The sequence below is a fragment of the Nycticebus coucang genome, chromosome 1, assembly GCF_027406575.1.
Source record: "Nycticebus coucang isolate mNycCou1 chromosome 1, mNycCou1.pri, whole genome shotgun sequence".
In the NCBI taxonomy this organism is placed as follows: domain Eukaryota; kingdom Metazoa; phylum Chordata; class Mammalia; order Primates; family Lorisidae; genus Nycticebus; species Nycticebus coucang.
Genome location: NC_069780.1, coordinates 32958864 through 32977180, shown reverse-complemented (window position 1 = coordinate 32977180; position 18317 = coordinate 32958864). Strand labels below are relative to the sequence as shown.

The 18317-nt window shown below is 37.0% G+C and overlaps 1 protein-coding gene across 2 annotated transcripts in view; it reads left to right on the top strand.

Annotated features, from left to right (window-relative positions):
- Positions 1-18317, top strand: part of PPA2 (inorganic pyrophosphatase 2) — a 77550-nt gene that overhangs the window by 20838 nt on the left and 38395 nt on the right. For both annotated transcript variants that reach the window (XM_053560452.1, XM_053560360.1), the window contains 2 exons: positions 667-786; positions 9618-9704. In XM_053560452.1, coding sequence (XP_053416427.1) covers positions 667-786; positions 9618-9704 — 207 coding nt within the window. The remainder of the gene's footprint in view (positions 1-666; positions 787-9617; positions 9705-18317) is intronic.

Here is an 18317-nt window from a genome sequence, read left to right as displayed (position 1 = left end):
AAGGAAGAAACTGGATCCTTATCTCATATATAAAAATCAACTCAGAATGAATCAAAGACTTAAATGTAAGAACAGAAACTATGAAGTTGCTAAAAGGAAACCTGAGGGAGAACCACACAACTCTGCTCTGGGCAATAATTTTTTGGATTTGACCCCAAAAGAGCAAGTAACAAAAGCAAGGATAGACAAATAGGATTACATCAAACTCCAAAGCTTGATATTTGTATTTGCAAGCAATACATCTGATAAGGGCTTAATGTTGAAAATGCAATAGAACCTCCATAGTTGACCACTTCCCTACATTGACCATCTCCATAAGTTGACCTAATTTTCACTGACTGGACATGTACCACATGTACGTATCAGTACAATGGGTCGAGTTCCTTATGTTGACCTCCGTATGTTTATGAGTTCGTTATAGTCCCTTCGGTGGTCACCTTACCGAGGTTCTACTGTAGAATGTTTCCTTTCCACACACTTTGTTTTACACAGTACTATAAATTAGTAATAAGAGCTGGCTTACTTTAAAACATTTTTGATAATTAACTTGGAATATTGAATATTTGGTCTAGAAATGGCAGATTTAAAAAATTGGATATAGGATTGGATATAAGAGTATTCATTTCTCATCGTCCTCTCCCTTTCTTTCCCCTATTATTTGCTTAGATTGCCACCAAGGAGCCATTGAATCCCATTAAACAAGATGTAAAAAACGGCAAGCTGCGCTATGTGGCGAATATTTTCCCTCACAAAGGTTATATATGGAATTATGGTGCCCTCCCTCAGGTATCATTTTTGTTACAATGGTAAAACTTTCCTGTCTTCTGAAAAAAATTGCCTTATAAATTCTGTGAACTACTTGAATTTAAATTGGTTCTGAGAACATGTCAGTTTGAGAGATTTGTAAATTTGAAATTTTTTAATGTGGAGTTTTATTGTATCAATAAATTTTATTTTAAACCATATATATATCTATACTCAAGTTCCTGGAGTTAGGCACGTACAACATACACATTTGACATTTTGAATGCAATTCTCTTTCTAGTCTTTGCTGTTGTGTCAGTGAAAAATTTTTAAGCAATGCTTTTATCTGCAGTCATTTCTTTAAATATGACAAGTTATTCTTTTATACACATTGATAACATGATAGCATGAATTTTATTTTTTAAACTTTAACAGATGAATCTTTTAAATTATAAATGCCTTTTCCAGAATTCATTGTGAACTGAGTTAGCAACTTGATTTTGTAGTGAGTAAAACTCAAAAAATGCTGAATCAAAAGCCTAAGTTTTGGGAACATAGAGGACCATCTGCCTTTGTGTTTATAAAAACTGTTAGGTCATCCATCTATCAGGAAAATTAATTATTTATTAATTTTAATATTTTCCACAAAATTTTAAGATGCAATTGGGGAAATGTTTGAAAAGGAAGTCTTGCTTTGTATAGCATAAAAAAGCAGCTGACCATACTCACAAGAAAAGAAAAAAAGATTGATTTCTAAAGAGTAAGGCTGTCTTTGTTGCATTTAGACCACCCACATGGATACATTCTTGGTTAAAATGGGCCCTTCTAAAATGATGAGTAAGAATGAGAATGCCTGTTGAAACCTTGAAAGCAGGCTATCTGACTCTCCAGGTACCTAAATAGACATTCTGTTTGACCCAACAGTGAAAGGTTAAAAAAAAGTTCTGTAAAGCTTAGGGAATACAGTGTGAGGAGAAGATGTGTGGATGAGGGGAAGGTCAAAGAAGCCATTGAGTTAGAGACAGACAAAAATAGAGACAAAGTAGAGCAGGTAGAGCACAAACTAAAGTCCGTGTGTTTATTTCTTTAAACACTTATTAAGGATTTCTGTGCTAGGTGGTGTGTTAGGTGTCGAGTGTACAAAGGCAGATGAAATACAGATAGAAGATCAAGGAAGGCAGCATCCTAAGTGGGTGTAGGAGCCAAGTTGCTGCTTTCTAGTAATGTCCTGGGCAAGATACTTTGTCTTTCTGTGCCTCACTTTCTTCATCTGTAAGATGCAGAATCTAAAATATACACTGCATATGGTGGTGTTGAAGGTGGGTGAGTTACTTGCATTAGAATAATGCAAAATGTAATAATTCTTATCACTTTTATTGTCTATGATTTTTTATAGTCTGGGGTGATCAACTAAGCTACTAGTTACAATGTAGCATAGTAGGTACTGCTAATCTACTAATTCTTTTATTGTAGAAGAAATAAAAAAACCGAACTTTTTGATAGTAAGGAAAAGAGGTAAGGAATAGAGGGAAAAACAAAGAAACTTCTGTAGTTTTCTGTTTAGACCCCTGCCAATTTTTTTGTGTTCTGCTGGATATGTTTGAATTTTTACACAGTATTCTCTTCTATTAGGGTACAAGTAACTGTATTTTGCTGTGTATAATGCACACTTTTTCACCCAAATTTTTGAGAGAAATACAAGGATGTGCCTTATATATGGTTAGTACCAATTCCACATCTACATAAATATTTTTAATTCTTTTATTTATACTTATGCATTAAAAGTATAACTGTAGAAGCAGTAATGATATTTGTATACAAAATAATACCATGGAATATGGTAATTGGTTTTATTGAAGTTATGATGAACTTGCAACAAAAGCATTTTCAGCCAAGAAAGAGCAACATACTTCTTTTCATACGCTTGAGATGGAAACTGGCAATCTAGCAGGGGAATACTGTTTAAGTAGCAGTGTCTCCACTTGGCTGATACTTCTACAGAATTCCTTTGTAATACACACAAAAAGGACCTAAATATAAACAGATAAGAATTTGAATTAAAAAATTACAATGAAAGATTTTTTTTTTCTTAAAGTTTGGACCAAAAATGTCAGTATGCAAAAACCTAAGTATTATACACAGTAAAATACAGGCGTCTGTTGGGTGCAGTAGCTCCTCTGTTACTCTAAAGGAATTTGACTGTAGCAGTCTCTTAATTCACCCATCAGCCTGCATTCACTGTTGCCTACCTAAGTTTCATACTCCATTCAGCATCCAAAGTGATATTTTAAAAATATAAATCTGTGAATGCTTTTCCTGTAAGAGAATCTTTAAAGAAATTTTCTTATTCCTAAAGGGATGAACCCTATTTAATGGTCTCCGGGGGGATGAAACATAACTTCTTAACATTGCTTTTCAGCTTAGCATGATCCATCCTCTGCTTGATTCTTGATTTTGCAATGTTCCTCCTTTCTCACTTCTATTCTGCCACAATTTCTTCAGTGTTTCTCACTTCCATCATGTCCACACCAGCCCTTCATAGAACTGTTCATTCATTCAGCACAATTTATTGACGGCCTGATATTTGCCAGGTGTTCTTGTATCTCTAGTACTAGAGATAAAGCAGTGATAAAAGTAAATATTCCTCTGGAACTTTTATTCTAGGCAGGTAAACCAGCAATAAACAAAATAAATCCCAAGTAAAATGTGAAGTGGTAGTAAGAAAAATAAAACAGGGAATGGGGCTGGGGTGTATTAGGATTGTTGTACTTTGTTGTATAGGGAGGTAGCCTCAGTGAGAAGGAGGTATGTGAGGAGAGGGACCCCCAGGGAGCCAGGGACCATAGAGTATGGTTGTGAGAGGAAGAACAGTCCAACAAGAGCAGCAAGTGTCAAGGTGCTAAGGTCGGAGGGCGGCAGGGGGGTGGGGTGGGTTGAATCCCAGAAAGGAGGCCAGTATGGCTAGGGTGGAAGAGAGGGAGAGGAAATTGACCTGCATTGTCTCTGCCATTTTTAACCAGAGATCTTTACCATCTTTTTAAACCCAAACTAATCTTGGGTGTGTGTGTTTGTGTGGTGTTTAGTCTTTGGGGGGTGGGGAAACCATTGATTGCATTTAAGTTACTTATTTAGAAAACAAAAATAACTAAATTGAATGATATTTTGAAAACATTGAAATCATGCCAGTTGCTGTGGGAGGGGGTGATTCCTACCTAATACTGTTTTGCTTGATTGTCAGAGAGAATGAGCCTGTTCATAGAGCCTCTGGCTCTATTTACCTGTTTGATCTTGTCTCCAGCTCTTCCTTCTCACTCCCCCTCTTCTTCCCCTTTTTCTCCCTCCCATTCCTTCTTCCCCTCTTTTTCCTCTCACACTGGCACTCTTGTACTCCAAGCACACTCTTGCCTCAGGCTTTCACATTTACCATTTATCTCCCTGGAAGGTGAGCACATGGCTTATCTCAGTAAGTGTTTGTTCATAGATCAATTTCATGATATCTGCCACACTCCCTTTAAAACATTTAACCCTGCCTCCTGTACTCCCATTCCCCCCATACTTCATTTATTTTCCTTTTCCATAACCACCACCAATTTGTAATTTACTATATAATTTAGTTATTTATTATGTTTATTTCTTTATTGTTATTTTCCTCCAGCTGGAACACAGACTTTATATGGGCAAGGATTCTGTCTCTTTTGCTCACTGATATATTCCACTTGCCTGCCTTAGGGCCTAACACAGAGTTGGTGATCAATAAATATTTGTGAATTGAATAAATTAATCAATGCTTTGTTAATATGTATCCCATTTGTTTCCTAGGCATACATGAGCATTGTATTTTGTTATTCTCCTGTAATTCATCAATTTGTCTTGTAAAAGCAGGAAATTTGTTCAGAGGAACTACAAAACAAACTGTGCTTAGAAGAACTTTTAAGCAGTGGAATACTCTCCACTTAGCTTGTGATTCATCAGGGTGCTGTCTTTATCAGATCTTCAGCTTCCTAGATGTTAACCTTAATAACTTTGCCCATGTGCCTAATAATGCCTTCCTCAAAGTTTGAGGTTGGCTGGGCAAAAATCATCTTTGTCTTCCCGTAATTTATTCAAATTACCACATATATAGATTGTTCTAGTGTTATGTCTCAGTGAATATTTAGAATGCCTGTCAGGAAAATATTAAGAGACTAAAATCACTTTAAATTCAAGATTTCTTCAGTTTTAATGTAAAACCGATGTGTTTATTTTTAACTTCATCATAAATTTGGCTTATTGACCCCCAACAGAATATCAGATAGCACTACTTACTAGCTTTGGTAACCTGCCATACATAATAATCTCTCTAGGCCTGTTTGTTCACCTGTATGATCATACTTACCCACCCCACAAATGTATTGTAAGTATTGAATGAGTTGATCGAAGCAAAGGGTTCAGCTTCATAGTGAGTTCTTAGTAATATTAGCTCAGTGGTGATGACACTGTTGCTACTAATGTTAGCTGCTACTGGTAAAAACATTGGTAGAGGCTCTTACTCCAAATTGAAGCTGGGAAAGTATAGGTGTGGTTGAGTAGATCTTACTTCCTTTGAGCTGGTGATAGGAATCCTGCCTCATCAGGAAGGAATTATCAAGAACCACTTGTATATACAACTTAGTAAAATTCAATACTTTTGAGGAGACTTAAGGACTAGAACATGGTGATTACAGATAGATCAGTTAATATTTATAGAGTAAGGTAATGATCTCAAAAACCTGCATGAGGATGAAAACTGTTTGTTTTAGGCTAGATCAAAAATAAGTTTATGAGGAAGCAGGCAAGATGGCTGACTAGAGATATCAGTTGCCGGGTCATCTTAGGAAGAAGGAAAGTTTTGATTAAAATACACACACATATAAAAGCATAGCCCTGGTGTGATTCTGAGGGATTAAGTGCCAGAACCTACCAGAGATTCCTTGGAAAGAAGATGTGGAACAGATCAAGGAGAAATATTTTGACAGAAGTCAATTTCCAAGGAATTTGGAACCCTGCAGAAAGCAAGCAGGATTAAACTATTCTGATATCAGATAAAATAGACTTTAAATCAACAATGGTAAGAAAAGACAAAGATGATATTAATGATAAAGAGATCAGTTCAGCAAGAAGAAACAATCCTAAATATATATGCCTTTAGGCTCAGTGGGTAGGGCGCCAGCCCCATATACCAAGGGTGCTGGATTCAAACCCGACCCTGGGCAAAGCTGGAACAACAACAACAAAAAAAATAGCTGGGCATTGTGGCAGGCGCCAACTACTAGGGAGACTGAAGCAAGAGAATTGCCTAAGCACAAGACCTGGAGGTTGTTGTGAGCTGTGATGCCACGGCACTCTACCAAGGGTGACAAACTGAGACTGTCTCTAAAAAAAAAAATGTGTATATATAAATATATATTTTTATATATATATGTATATGGCTCTAACACAGGAGCTCCCAATATTAATAATGGCTTTATCAATAATAATAATAAAACAGTTAGATGTAAAGAAAAAATGGCAACATCATATTAGGTGGGGACTTCACACTCCAGTGGCAGAACTAGACAGATTATGGAGGCAAAAGATCAACTAAGAAACATTAGATTTAAATGGGGCTCTAGAACAAAAGGACCTAACACACATTTATAGAACATTCTATAAACTGCAGAATATGCAATTTTCTCATCAGCACAAGAGATCATGATAGATCATGTATGAGGCCACAAAACAATTCTTCCCTAAAAGAATTGAAATCATACCATATATCTTCTCAGGCTAAAGTGAAATAAAACTAGAAATCAATTCTAGGAGGAACTCTCAAAACTACAAAAATACATGGAAATTAAAGAACCTGTTGCTGAACAATCCTTGAGTTATTGATGAAAACAAAACAATTTTTCAATTTGAAAAAGGCAACACAAGCTTTTAAAATCTATGGGATACAGGAAAAGCGGTGGTAAGGGGAAAGCTCATAGCCTTAAATACTTAAATTAAAAAGACAGATCACAAATTAACAACCTAATGTCATACTTCATGGAACTAGAACAAGAAGAATAAATCAAACCCAAAGCTAGCAGAAAGAAATAACAAAGCTTAGAACAGAACTAAAAGAAATGAAAACAGAAAACAATAAAAAATCAAAAGTTTGATTCTTTGAAAATATAAACAATATCAATAAATCAATAGCTAGGTTAATCAAGAATAAAAGAGAATGGAGTCCAGTAAGCTCCAGCAGAAATGAAAAAGAAGACATTATAACTGACACTACAGAAATATAAAGTATCATCTCTGACTGTGAAAACCTCTATACACACAAACTAAAAAACCTAGGCAGGGATCCTCAAACTGCGGCCCGTGGGCCACATGAGGCGGTGTGATTGTATTTCTTCCCGTTTTGTTTTTTTTACTTCAAAATAAGATATGTGCAGTGTGCATAGGAATTTGTTCATAGTTTGTGTTTTTTTAACTATAGTCCAGCCCTCCAATGGTCTGAGGGACAGTGAATTGGCCCCCTGTTTAAAAAGTTAGAGGGTGCCTGAGTCCCAGAGGAAGTAGATAAATTCTTAGAAACACACAGCCTCTCAAGCCTGAATCAGGAAGAAGTAGAAATCCTGAACAGACCAATAATGAGTAGCAAGATTGAAACAGTAATAAAAAATCTCCCAACAACAAAGAAAGTCCTAGGCTGGACAGATTCACAGCTGAATTCTTCCAGACCTACAAAGAACTGGCATCCATTCTACTGAAACTGTTCAGTAGAATGAATAACCAAAGCAATCTTAAGAAAAAGAATAAATATGGAAGCATAACATTACCTGACTTCAAATATACTACAAGGCTATCGTAACTAAAGCAGTGTTGTAGTGGTATACTAATGGAACTTAATATAGAACTTGTGGACAAAAACATACACTGGGGAAAGGATGACTTATTCAATAAACAGTGCTGGAAAAATCAGATAGCTACATGCAGAAGAATTAAATCCTACCCCTATCTCTTGCCATATGCAAAACTCAAGATGGATGAAACCTAAATGTAAGACCTGAAATCATAAAAGTTCTGTAAGAAACGATCAGAAAATCTCTTCTACACATTGGTTTAGGCAAGGAATTTTCGACTAAAACTCCAAAGGCAAATATAGCAACAACAAAAGTAAATGGAACTTAATTAAAATTAAAACTTAAGTACTGCAAAGGAAATAACAGTAAATATACATCTACAGAATGGGAGAAAATATTTCCAAGCTATTGGAAACATCTGGCAAAAGGGGGCTATCCAAAATCTACAAGTGACTCAAATTAGCAAGAACAGAACACTAACCCCATTACAAAGTCAGCAAAAGACATGTATAAAAGTTTTTTCAAAAGAAGATAAGCAAATGGCAACAGACACAAAAAATGCTCTGCATCACTAATCATCAGGGAAATGGAAATTAAAGCCACAATAAGATACGGCTTTATACCTGTCCAAATGGCCACTGTTGGCATGATATGGTGGTGAAAAAGAAATGTTTATAACACTGTTGGTAAGACTGGAAATTAGTACAACCTCTATTGGAAAAAAACCCCCAAAACTTTGTAGAGATTTTTTTAAGGAACTAAAAGCAGGCCTGCCATTCAAGGCAACAGTCCTCCTTCTGGGCATCTACCAAAAGGAAAAGAAGCCATTATATCAAAAATACCTTTACCTGAATGTTTATATGAGCACAGTTCATAAATGCAAAGATGTAGCATCAACCTAAGTGCTCATCAGTTGATAAGTACATAAAGAAAATGTGGTGTATATAGACCATGGAGTACAACTCAGCCCTAAAAGAAGATTAAAATAATGTCATTTATGGCAACTTGAATGGAACTGGAGAATATTATCCTAAGTATCTCAGCAATGGAGAAACAAACACCACGTGTTCTTACGAATAAGTGGAAGCTAAGTGATGGGTACATGTATCATAAAAAGATGTAAAGGGCATTAGAAACCTAGAAAGGGGGAGAGATTAAAAACTTACCTATCTGGTACAACATACACTGTGTTCCACATCTTTACTAGTATTGAGGATTATCAGATTTTTAAACACGTGTCTCATTGTAATTTTAATTTGTATTTTATTTTTTATTGAGACAGAGTCTCACTTTGTCACCCTCTGTAAAATACTGTGGTGTCATAGCTCACAACAACTTCAAACTCTTGAACTCAAGAGTTTGAAGGCAAGATTTTCTTGCCTCAGCCTCCCTGAAAGCTGGGACTATAGGCACCCACCACAATGCTCAGCTATTTTTTGGTTTAGCAGGCCCTGGGCTGGGTTCCAACCCACCAGCCCCAGTGCATGTGGCCGGCACCCTAACCACTGAGCTACGAGCACCCAGCCATTTTAATTAGAATTTCTCCAGTCAGGTTAGGTATCTTTTCAAAAATTTATAAATCATTCATGTACCCCAGTACTGTTACCGTGTCAAAGAAAGCAGTAAACAATGGAAGCCACAGCTTAGGCATCAGCGGAAATGTGGACACAAGGGCAAGGATGATGGTAGCGTCCTCACTGGAACTCATAAAAGTGAATGTGTGGATTTAGTCACTAACTAAACTTGGAAGGAGAACATGTCTGTAAATACCACCCACCTTCAGATGCGATTATATGACACAGGAGAGACAAAGGGAGGAAATACAATCATTCTTTTAATTATTACGATACTTAGGAGCACACTGTCATGTTGGCCTTGAGTCTATGCAATTTCTGAGACTTTGTTCTTTGGCTTATGGCTATCTGTGAAACTTGAATTATGTAGAAAGATTAAGATACATTGCAATATTAACCTATATTTCTACCTCTTTTATTTTTTTATTCTTTTTGTTTGGTTGTTTTTTAGACTTGGGAAGATCCCCATCGAAAAGATAAGAGCACAAACTGCTGTGGAGATAATGATCCTATTGATGTTTGCGAAATAGGCTCAAAGGTTTGGTTTATAGACTGTATTAATTCTGACATGTGTTTTGGTTTGTTCATGCCATAAAATTTCATTTTGGCCTCTTCAAAGTTCAAGCCTATTGATTTGCCTGATATCAGTCTATTCTTTTATCTTTACTACTTTCTTTTAAGCCAGGTGTTGGTAAATTACAGCCCCACAAGTTGGATCCAGCCTGCCACCTGTTTTTTTTTTTTTTTTTTGTAGAGACAGAGTCTCACTTTATGGCCCTCGGTAGAGTGCTGTGGCATCACAGCTCACAGCAACCTCTAACTCTTGGGCTTACGTGATTCTCTTGCCTCAGCCTCCCGAGCAGCTGGGACTACAGGGGCCCGCCACAACGCCCGGCTATTTTTCTGTTGCGGTTTGGCCGGGGCTGGGTCCGAACCCGCCACCCTCGGCATATGAGGCCGGCGCCCTACTCACTGAGCCACAGGCGCCGCCCGCTGGCACCTGTTTTTATAAATACATAGCTATTCCCATTTACATACATATTGTCTATGGCTGTTTTTGCACCACAGTGGCAGAGGTGAGGAGTTAAAGCAGAGATCACTTATCTGCGAAGCCTAAAATATTTACTGTCCAACCCTTTATAGAAAAAGTTTGCCAATTCTATCTTCAGCATGTTTGTACATTATTCAGATAGAACTTCAATACTCATGAAAGTAAAGTAGGGCTTTTTCTTTTCTTTTTTTTTTTTTTTGTACTTGTTTCCAGGTTGCCAAATCCAACTGGGAAAAAACAAAACCCACAGTCTTGTAGGTAGATACTGCCTTTCAACTTTTCTTTGTCTTGGTCAGTTCTTTCTTCTATTTCAACTGTATTTATTGCTAATATTTCTTGTTCTCTGCAAACATTCAACTGTTCCCTTTTTGTTAACTCTTGGCTCAAGCGATTCTCTTGCCTCAGTCTCCTTAATAGCTGGGACTACAGGCTCCCACAACGCCCGGCTATTTTTTTTTTTTTTTTTTTAGAGATGAGGTCTTGCTCTGGCTCTGGCTAGTCCCAAACTTGTGAGCTCAGGTGATCCACCCGTGCTGGCCTCCCAGAGTGCTAGGATTACAGGCATAAGCCACAGCACCCAGCCATTATTTTGCTTTCAAAGTGATAGCTTCAGTTCAGATCCATAAATTCAACTGCCTGCAACTCTACTGAGATGTCTCCTAGGCATTTCAAACTCAGGTGTTCACAACTGAATTCATTATTTCCTCCTCTCCAATTTCTCTCAGTGCTATCCATCCAGCTCAGTGAGTGACATCTCTTTTCCTTCCCTTCTCATCTCCACATTCTTAAGCCAGAAGCTAGGGTCATGGTCATTCTTGATTATTTATTGCTTCCTCCCATCGAGTTAATCATGCAATGCAGAATCTATATTCTATGTGGCCTTTAAATCTATTTATTTCCATTCTCATTTGTGCTAGCTTTTTCCAATCCATTCTCACGTCTAATTTGAGTTACTCCTGCTACTAACCAGTGTTCTTACTGCATCTCATTTTCATTACCATCACTTACTCCGAGCTCTCTTCCTGTTTTACTCTTCTTACCACCTTGCCCTTATCTCTTTTTCTGGTTTCCTTTCTTGCCACTTCTTGTTGGCATACTGCCCTCCATCTGCACTGATCTTTCACTTCCTACAATGCATCTGCTCCTGCTCATGTCCAGGACTTCATACAAGCCATTCCTTCTATATAGAATGGAATGTTCTTCACTTTACTTCCCTCATCTTTTTACTTTTCCCCACTACTCGTCTTCAGAGCTCAGCTAAAATACCAGTAAGAAACAGCGCACCCCTGTCAATATCTGGTAACAGACTGATGTACTAAACCCCGCAAACTCTCGCCAACCAGCCTCATGCAGTAGTGGTGCCAGTCAGGCAGGGGAATTTAGAACTAAATCACGATCAGAGCTGCCATCCGTTTAGCTCTTACAGCTTACTAATGTTATAATTGTGCTGGTCAATCTGGGAGGACTATTTTGTTGAAATGTATTTTATTCTTTGGTATTTTAAATACATTCATTTTTAAAATAAAATAAAAAGGCAAAAGTATTAATAAGTATAAAATGATTTGTTCTGTAAAATTTTGATTCAGTTAATAAGCCACACTTGAGGACCTAGAAGGCCACGTGTGGCCTTAAGGCTGTGGATTTTCTACCCGTGGCCTAAAATACTTTGCCTAGGTTACCTTTAGGAACAACAGAGGAAGGATTCAACCCTAATCCTTCTTTTTGTGACTTAAAAATTCTGTCTTTTGACAGATTTCCACAACAGCTAGAAAAGTGAGTAATATCTTACTCTAAGTCCACCTATGATCTTTGCAGCATATCTATGCTCTTTATTCAGAATCTCAGTTCATTTTCAAACATAGTGAGCTAGCTATATGATTCCCAAAGAATTGGTACCCAAATCTGCTATGTACTTTAATTTTGTTGGAAGATTGACATTCTTATAATAACTGGGAAAATAGATTTGTCTTATAGCCAGAACAATTTATTCTTTTAGTTAGCGAGACCTGATATTTACTAAAACTATGCAGTAAATAATCACTATCTGAAGAATAGGTCTTTGTTAATGGTATGCTCTTTTTTTCTGTGCCTAGCTATGAGAAGAATACTTAAATCAGTTGTAAGAAACATTTTGCTAGAGTCTTTCAACATCACATTAATAGACAAAGCAAAAGAAGCATCTTTCTGGAAATGGTAATAGACTTAGAACCACACATATAGAGATTTCTAACAATGTCAGTTCCTTGAGGAATTATGTATTATTCATTTGGTGTCTAACAGAAGACTAAAGATACATCCAGTATAAACTTGTAGAATTGATTTAAATTGAACTGAAGCATGGAGGTTTCGTAGCAATTTTTACCAGTTGTTCCTAAGCATGTTATCCTTAGTTTGTTTATTTTTTTGATTGCGTTTTCCTTTCCATTTTTTAAAAATGTGATAACAAAGCAGTGGTTTGTTTGAAATAAAGCTTTGCTTTTCTCTTGCTTGTAGATCAAAGGGTAAATAGTACTCTGATCAAACTTGATAACCTGCTGGACATGCTTCCTGTTTGCCTTATAACCCATACAAATCTCATCTGTTCTTATGTGGTTTGAAATTAAATTAAATTTCATGAGTGAAATTGATAATAATAAGGCATATGTGATTCTCAGGAATTCTGATAGGTAGATACCCTGCCCCCAGAGTCTGCTACAGGGCTTCACAGCGTCAGCACTGCTGACGGATAATTCTTTTCCAGAGAGGCCTGTCCAGTGGTGCATCCCTTACCTCTGCCCACTGGATGGTGATGATCCCTCCCCAAGCTGTGATAACCAAAAATGTCTCCTGCGTTGCCATATGTCTCCTGGAGGGCAGAATTGCCTTTGGCTGAGAGCCACTTATCTAGTGTATTTTTTGCTTAACCAGTATAACCAACCTTTTATTGGTTGAAATAAACAACCATTAATTATGTAATAATTTCAATTTTGAATATTTTTGTTTTAGAAAGGATCTTGTAGGTCTTTTGGTCCAATGCTCTATACCCTCGTAAAGCCTTCTGTTCTCAAAGGCTCAAATTCCTGTTCTCAGAGGAACCAAATTCCTCTGGTTTCCATAGCTGTTCCTCATCTGACAGTTTTTGGATTTTCCACTGTGGCCTTTTCACCAGATCTTCTGTTTATTGCCCTCTTTAGAATGGAGCACTATGGCTATGAGACATGCGTCTCTAATAATGGCCCGGTTCGTGTGAGTTAGCATTTTACATAAGCAGTTGTACCATCTTTCTATGAAGTACTTTGGTATATTGTACATTCAGAGCTGCAAATATCAGCCATATCTTTTACAGTTCTTTGTCATGTCTTCCTTTTGGACTTGGGAATCTAGAATTTAAGAAAACAAAGTTCAAACTTAAGGACAAGTACTAGAAATACTTTGTGATTGCAGCCGGTAAGAAAGAAGCATGTTGGGAGGGGGGCAGAGGCAGTATTTCAGACAATTGAGACTGGAAATGTAGAGGGAAATTCTGTCGTTCATAATGTCTCTTACTGTGAGCATTGTTATTATATTTCTTTCACAGGTGTAGCTTTAGCTATTAATCCCTAGCAGGATGTAAAAAGTGCTGCTGAACTGATCAAACAGTGGATTTTGTGCCTTGCCAAAGTCAGAGGAGTGTGTGTGTGTGTGTGTGTGTGTGTGTATGTATGTATGTATGTATGTGTCTCCCATTTTCCATCTCTAAAACCAAGAGCATCTTGTACTTCTAGGAATTTCACTGTAGTTTCAAATGGGAATCTAAGGTTGGAGTGGAAACTGGTCATTTTCCTATAATAGCTAACATAAGGCAGGCAACACTTCTTTTCCTATTAAGAAACAGAAAAGCAGGCTTGGTGCCTGTAGCTCAGTGGTTAGGGTGCCAGCCACATGCACCCTGGTTGATGGGTTCGAACCTGGCCAGGGACAGCTAAAACAACAATAACAACAATTACAAAAAAAATAGCCGGGCATTTTGCCAGGCGCCTGTAGTCCCAGCTACTTGGAGGCTGAGGCAAGAGAATCCCTTAAGCCCAAGAGTTGAGCTTGCTGTGAGCTATGACTCCACCACTGCACTCTACCAAGGCAACATAATGAGACTCTCTCAAAAAAAAAAAAAAGAAAAAAGAAAGAAAGAAACAGAAAAGCAGGTTAAAGAAATCTGGGGTTTGTTTTTTTTTTTAAAAGGATGCTAGAAACAGTCGATAGTTACATGCCCTTTTGTAGAATTAGATCACTGTAGGAAATAACATGTAAAATGTCACTTAGAAATCTAATTTCTTTTTTCTTCTACGTTTTCTTTTTTTAAATTTCAGAATATTACAGGGTACACACATTTTAGTTATATAGCTTGCTTTTGTATATTTTAAGTCAAAGTTACATTTGTGCCCCTTACCCAGAAAGTGTGCAGTGTTCCGTGCAGTGTGAAATTTAATTTCTCGTCTTTGACCTTTAGGGGCATACTATACATGAGGGACAAGTTGCTTCTTTTTAAATTTTCCCCAGACATTTTTGTTTACCCAGAATGATAAGAGGGGAAATAAATAAATTATGATTTCCCTTTTTAACCCAGACCCTTTTTAACAAACATTGGTGCTTACAGAAAAGTACTAATCTATAAACATTCTGTGAGGAATACTGTGTGGGTTATCTCATTTGTTCTATCAAATATTTTTACTATCCAAGTTATACATAAAAAAAATATGTTCCAAGGAAATTAAGTAATTTCTCTAAACTCATACATCACTAGCAGTTGACAGAGTTAGGACTGAATCCCAGGTGTCTGGTTCTGGAGCCTGTGTTTCTAGCTTCTACACCAGCGTTTTTCAACCTTTATTAATCTCATGGCACCCTGAACCTATAGTTAAACTTTTGTGGCACACTTAAATTATGTTGATCAAAAAAAGAGTTAAAAAAAGATACTGTGCTTTGGACTTCTTTCTAAAACAATTTAATTAATAATGTTTAAATATTTTCACGGCACATCTAAGATCCTCTCGGCACTCTGGTTGAAAATCACTGTTCTATACTTTTCTGCCTTCAGTATGAGAACTTGTAAGAATTTGTACACATATTTATATCTATCCTATCCATATTCCATATTCTTTACAATTTGCAGGTTATAGCCATATTATTTCAACCTTTATTATTTGAGATGACGAGTTCTAGGAGCTTTTGAGGTTGTCTTTTATTAAAGTTTGCCTGATTAAATCAGAAGCCTTGATTTAAATCAGACCAATTGCAATAACTTTTTCTATAAAATGTTTTTGTTCTTTGCCTTTAATTTAAGAGATGTCTATATTTTTCTTTAATATTTTTTAGAAATAGTTTGATCAATTTTGTAGTTATACACAAAAAAGTAATAACTTGTTTATTTTATTTACAAAATAAACATGAAGTAGTTCTCAGCAAGGACAAATCTACTTTCTCTCACCACAGATTGGGAAAAGCAGTAGGTTTGATTCATATTTGAGTGTGAATCCCAGGTCTTCCATTCATTAGTTTGGCATTGAATGAGATGATATTACATGTAGGGCATAGTACAGTACCCATCATACAGTGTGTATATTTGCTAATGCTCACTATCCCGTAAGCATTTAACTACCCTTATCTAGACCATCCATTGCCACTTCCCTAATTTAGATCCAAATCCTATATCTGAATTACCTCATCTCTGCAGCACTGCAGTAGTCTTCTGATTTCTCAGTCTCTATCTTTTTCTTTCATTATACTCTTCCTTGGTTGAGAAACTACTCTGACAGTCTGTGGTCTGCATCAGGGCAGTGACACTGGGAATGAAGAAGGCACTGATAGGAGAAATGGTATATGTATTGTTGATATTATGATTTAAACTCAGTTGAATTCTGTCATATTCTTTCCTGAGTGAGTCATCCAAACAAGATTATAAATCTTTGAGAAGAGAGCTTCCTTCCCTCCCTCCCTCCCTCCCTTCCTTCCTTCCTTCCTTCCCTCCCTATATGCAGTGTTGTAATATGTTTTACTCTTCACTAGTAACTGATAAGTATGGTTTGCAAAAAAAGTTACTGTGAAGCGATTTGAAAAAATTCTCAGGACTCTTTTACCCCTAAGTAGCAGAAGCCAGGTTTGTGTTATCTCATGATGTATATGGGCTTATTTTGTGTTTAGTGTCAGTTTCTAGGCTTAGTTAAGATATATAAGTATCTTCAATTTCAGCATAAAATTGCAATAGGATTAAACTGTAAACTTCTTGATTGTGAATTTATATACATATATATATGACAGAAAAAGGTACTCATTTTAATTATTCAGTTCAATGAGTCTTGACAATTGTATACATTCACATAACCTCCACCTCCTTTGATCAAGAGATAGAACATTTCCATCACCCCAGGAAGTTTTCTCTTGCCCCTTGGCAAAGTCTGCCCCAGGTATTTTGGGTAAGTAGTGTTTTGTCTTTAAGAGTTTTAAGGATTCATTCCTTGGTTTGGCTTACGCTGCCTCTAAAGAGAAATCGGCTGTCGTTCTCATCTTTGTACCCTCACATGTCATCTCCCCCTCCATTTGCCTTTGAGATCTAGTCTCTGTCACTGGCTTTCAGCAATTGGATTATGATGTGCCTCACTTTGGTTTACTTTGTGTTTATTCTAATGGGTTTTGTGTGTGTGCTTTCTCAATCTATAGGCTTATACTTTTCAATAAATTTAGAAAAATTTTGGAGATGATTTTTCAAATTTTTTCTGCCTCCTTTCCCCTATTATAGGAATCAAATTATATGTAAGGTAGAATGCTAGGTGCTATCTCACAGGTCACTCAGGTTATTAGTGTCTTCTTACTTTTTTGTGCTTTGGTGTGTTTCTATTGATGTGCTTTCAGTTTCACTAATTTTCTCTTTGGTGATATCTATTATATTGTGTTGTTAAGCTCATCTAGAGAATTTTTCATCTTAGTGTATTTTTTCAGCTTTAAAAGTTCTGTTTGGTTCTTGTTTTCCCCATTTCTCTTTTCCACATTTTCATGTTTTTCTTTAAATCTTTGAGCATACCTATAATATTTGTTTTAAAGTTCTTGTCGATTCCATCATGTTTCATTTCTGGATTAGTTTCTGTTAAATGTTTCCCCCCAGCCCCCCAGTTAGGGTTTACATTTTCCTGCTTATTGAGATAATTTTGGATGTTGTGATTATATGTTGTTGAATGCTTGGATTTTGTCATATTAAAGAATAATTTGTTTTGGCAAGTAATAACTTGTGGATCAGTTTATTCATTTCTGGACATTATTTAAAACGTTGTTAGGATAGGCCTAGGATAACCTTTACTTGAGAGCTAACTTAGTTGTACCACCTACGCACACCTCTTCTAGGCTCACTGTTGAATGCCATCTTGCTGAATGAGGTTTCCCTGGGTTGCTAGAACGTATCTTACAGGTCTCTGGCACATATTCTTTGCTTGGACTCCTGGGGTCTCATCACATGTATGCATTGGTTAGGATTTAATCATTGTCTCAAAGGAACCCCTACATGTATTTCCGGAGTTAATTTTTATTGCCAATATTGGGCCCCACACATTCTAGCTGCCTCATCCTTCTGTTTTTTAATTGTGTTCTTTAACTTCAGTGAGATCTCTATACTCTTACTGGGCTCACCTTCCTAGTGCCATGGTCTAAAGAGTGTGTTGAGCAGAAAGCCAGGGCAACCACAGGGCTCTTCTCATTTGTTTACTTCTTTAGGGGTCACAATCTGCCTATTGTTTAATGTCTGAAAAGAGTGATTTCATGTTATTTTGTCTAGTTTTTTAGTTATTTACAATGGGAAGGCGAGTTTTTTTTTTTTTTTTAATCAGTAATTCCATCCTGGCTAGAAGGAATTTATAGAAAATTCCAAAAGGGGGCAGTGCCTGTGGCTCAGTGAGTAGGGCGCTGGCCCCATATGCCAAGGGTGGCCGGTTCAAACCCAGCCCTGGCCAAACTGCAACAAAAAAATAGCTGGGCGTTGTGGCGGGCGCCTGTAGTCCCAGCTGCTCTGGAGGCTGAGGCAAGAGAATCGCGTAAGCCCAAGAGTTAGAGGTTGCTGTGAGCCATGTGACGCCACGGCACTCTACCCAAGGGCGGTAC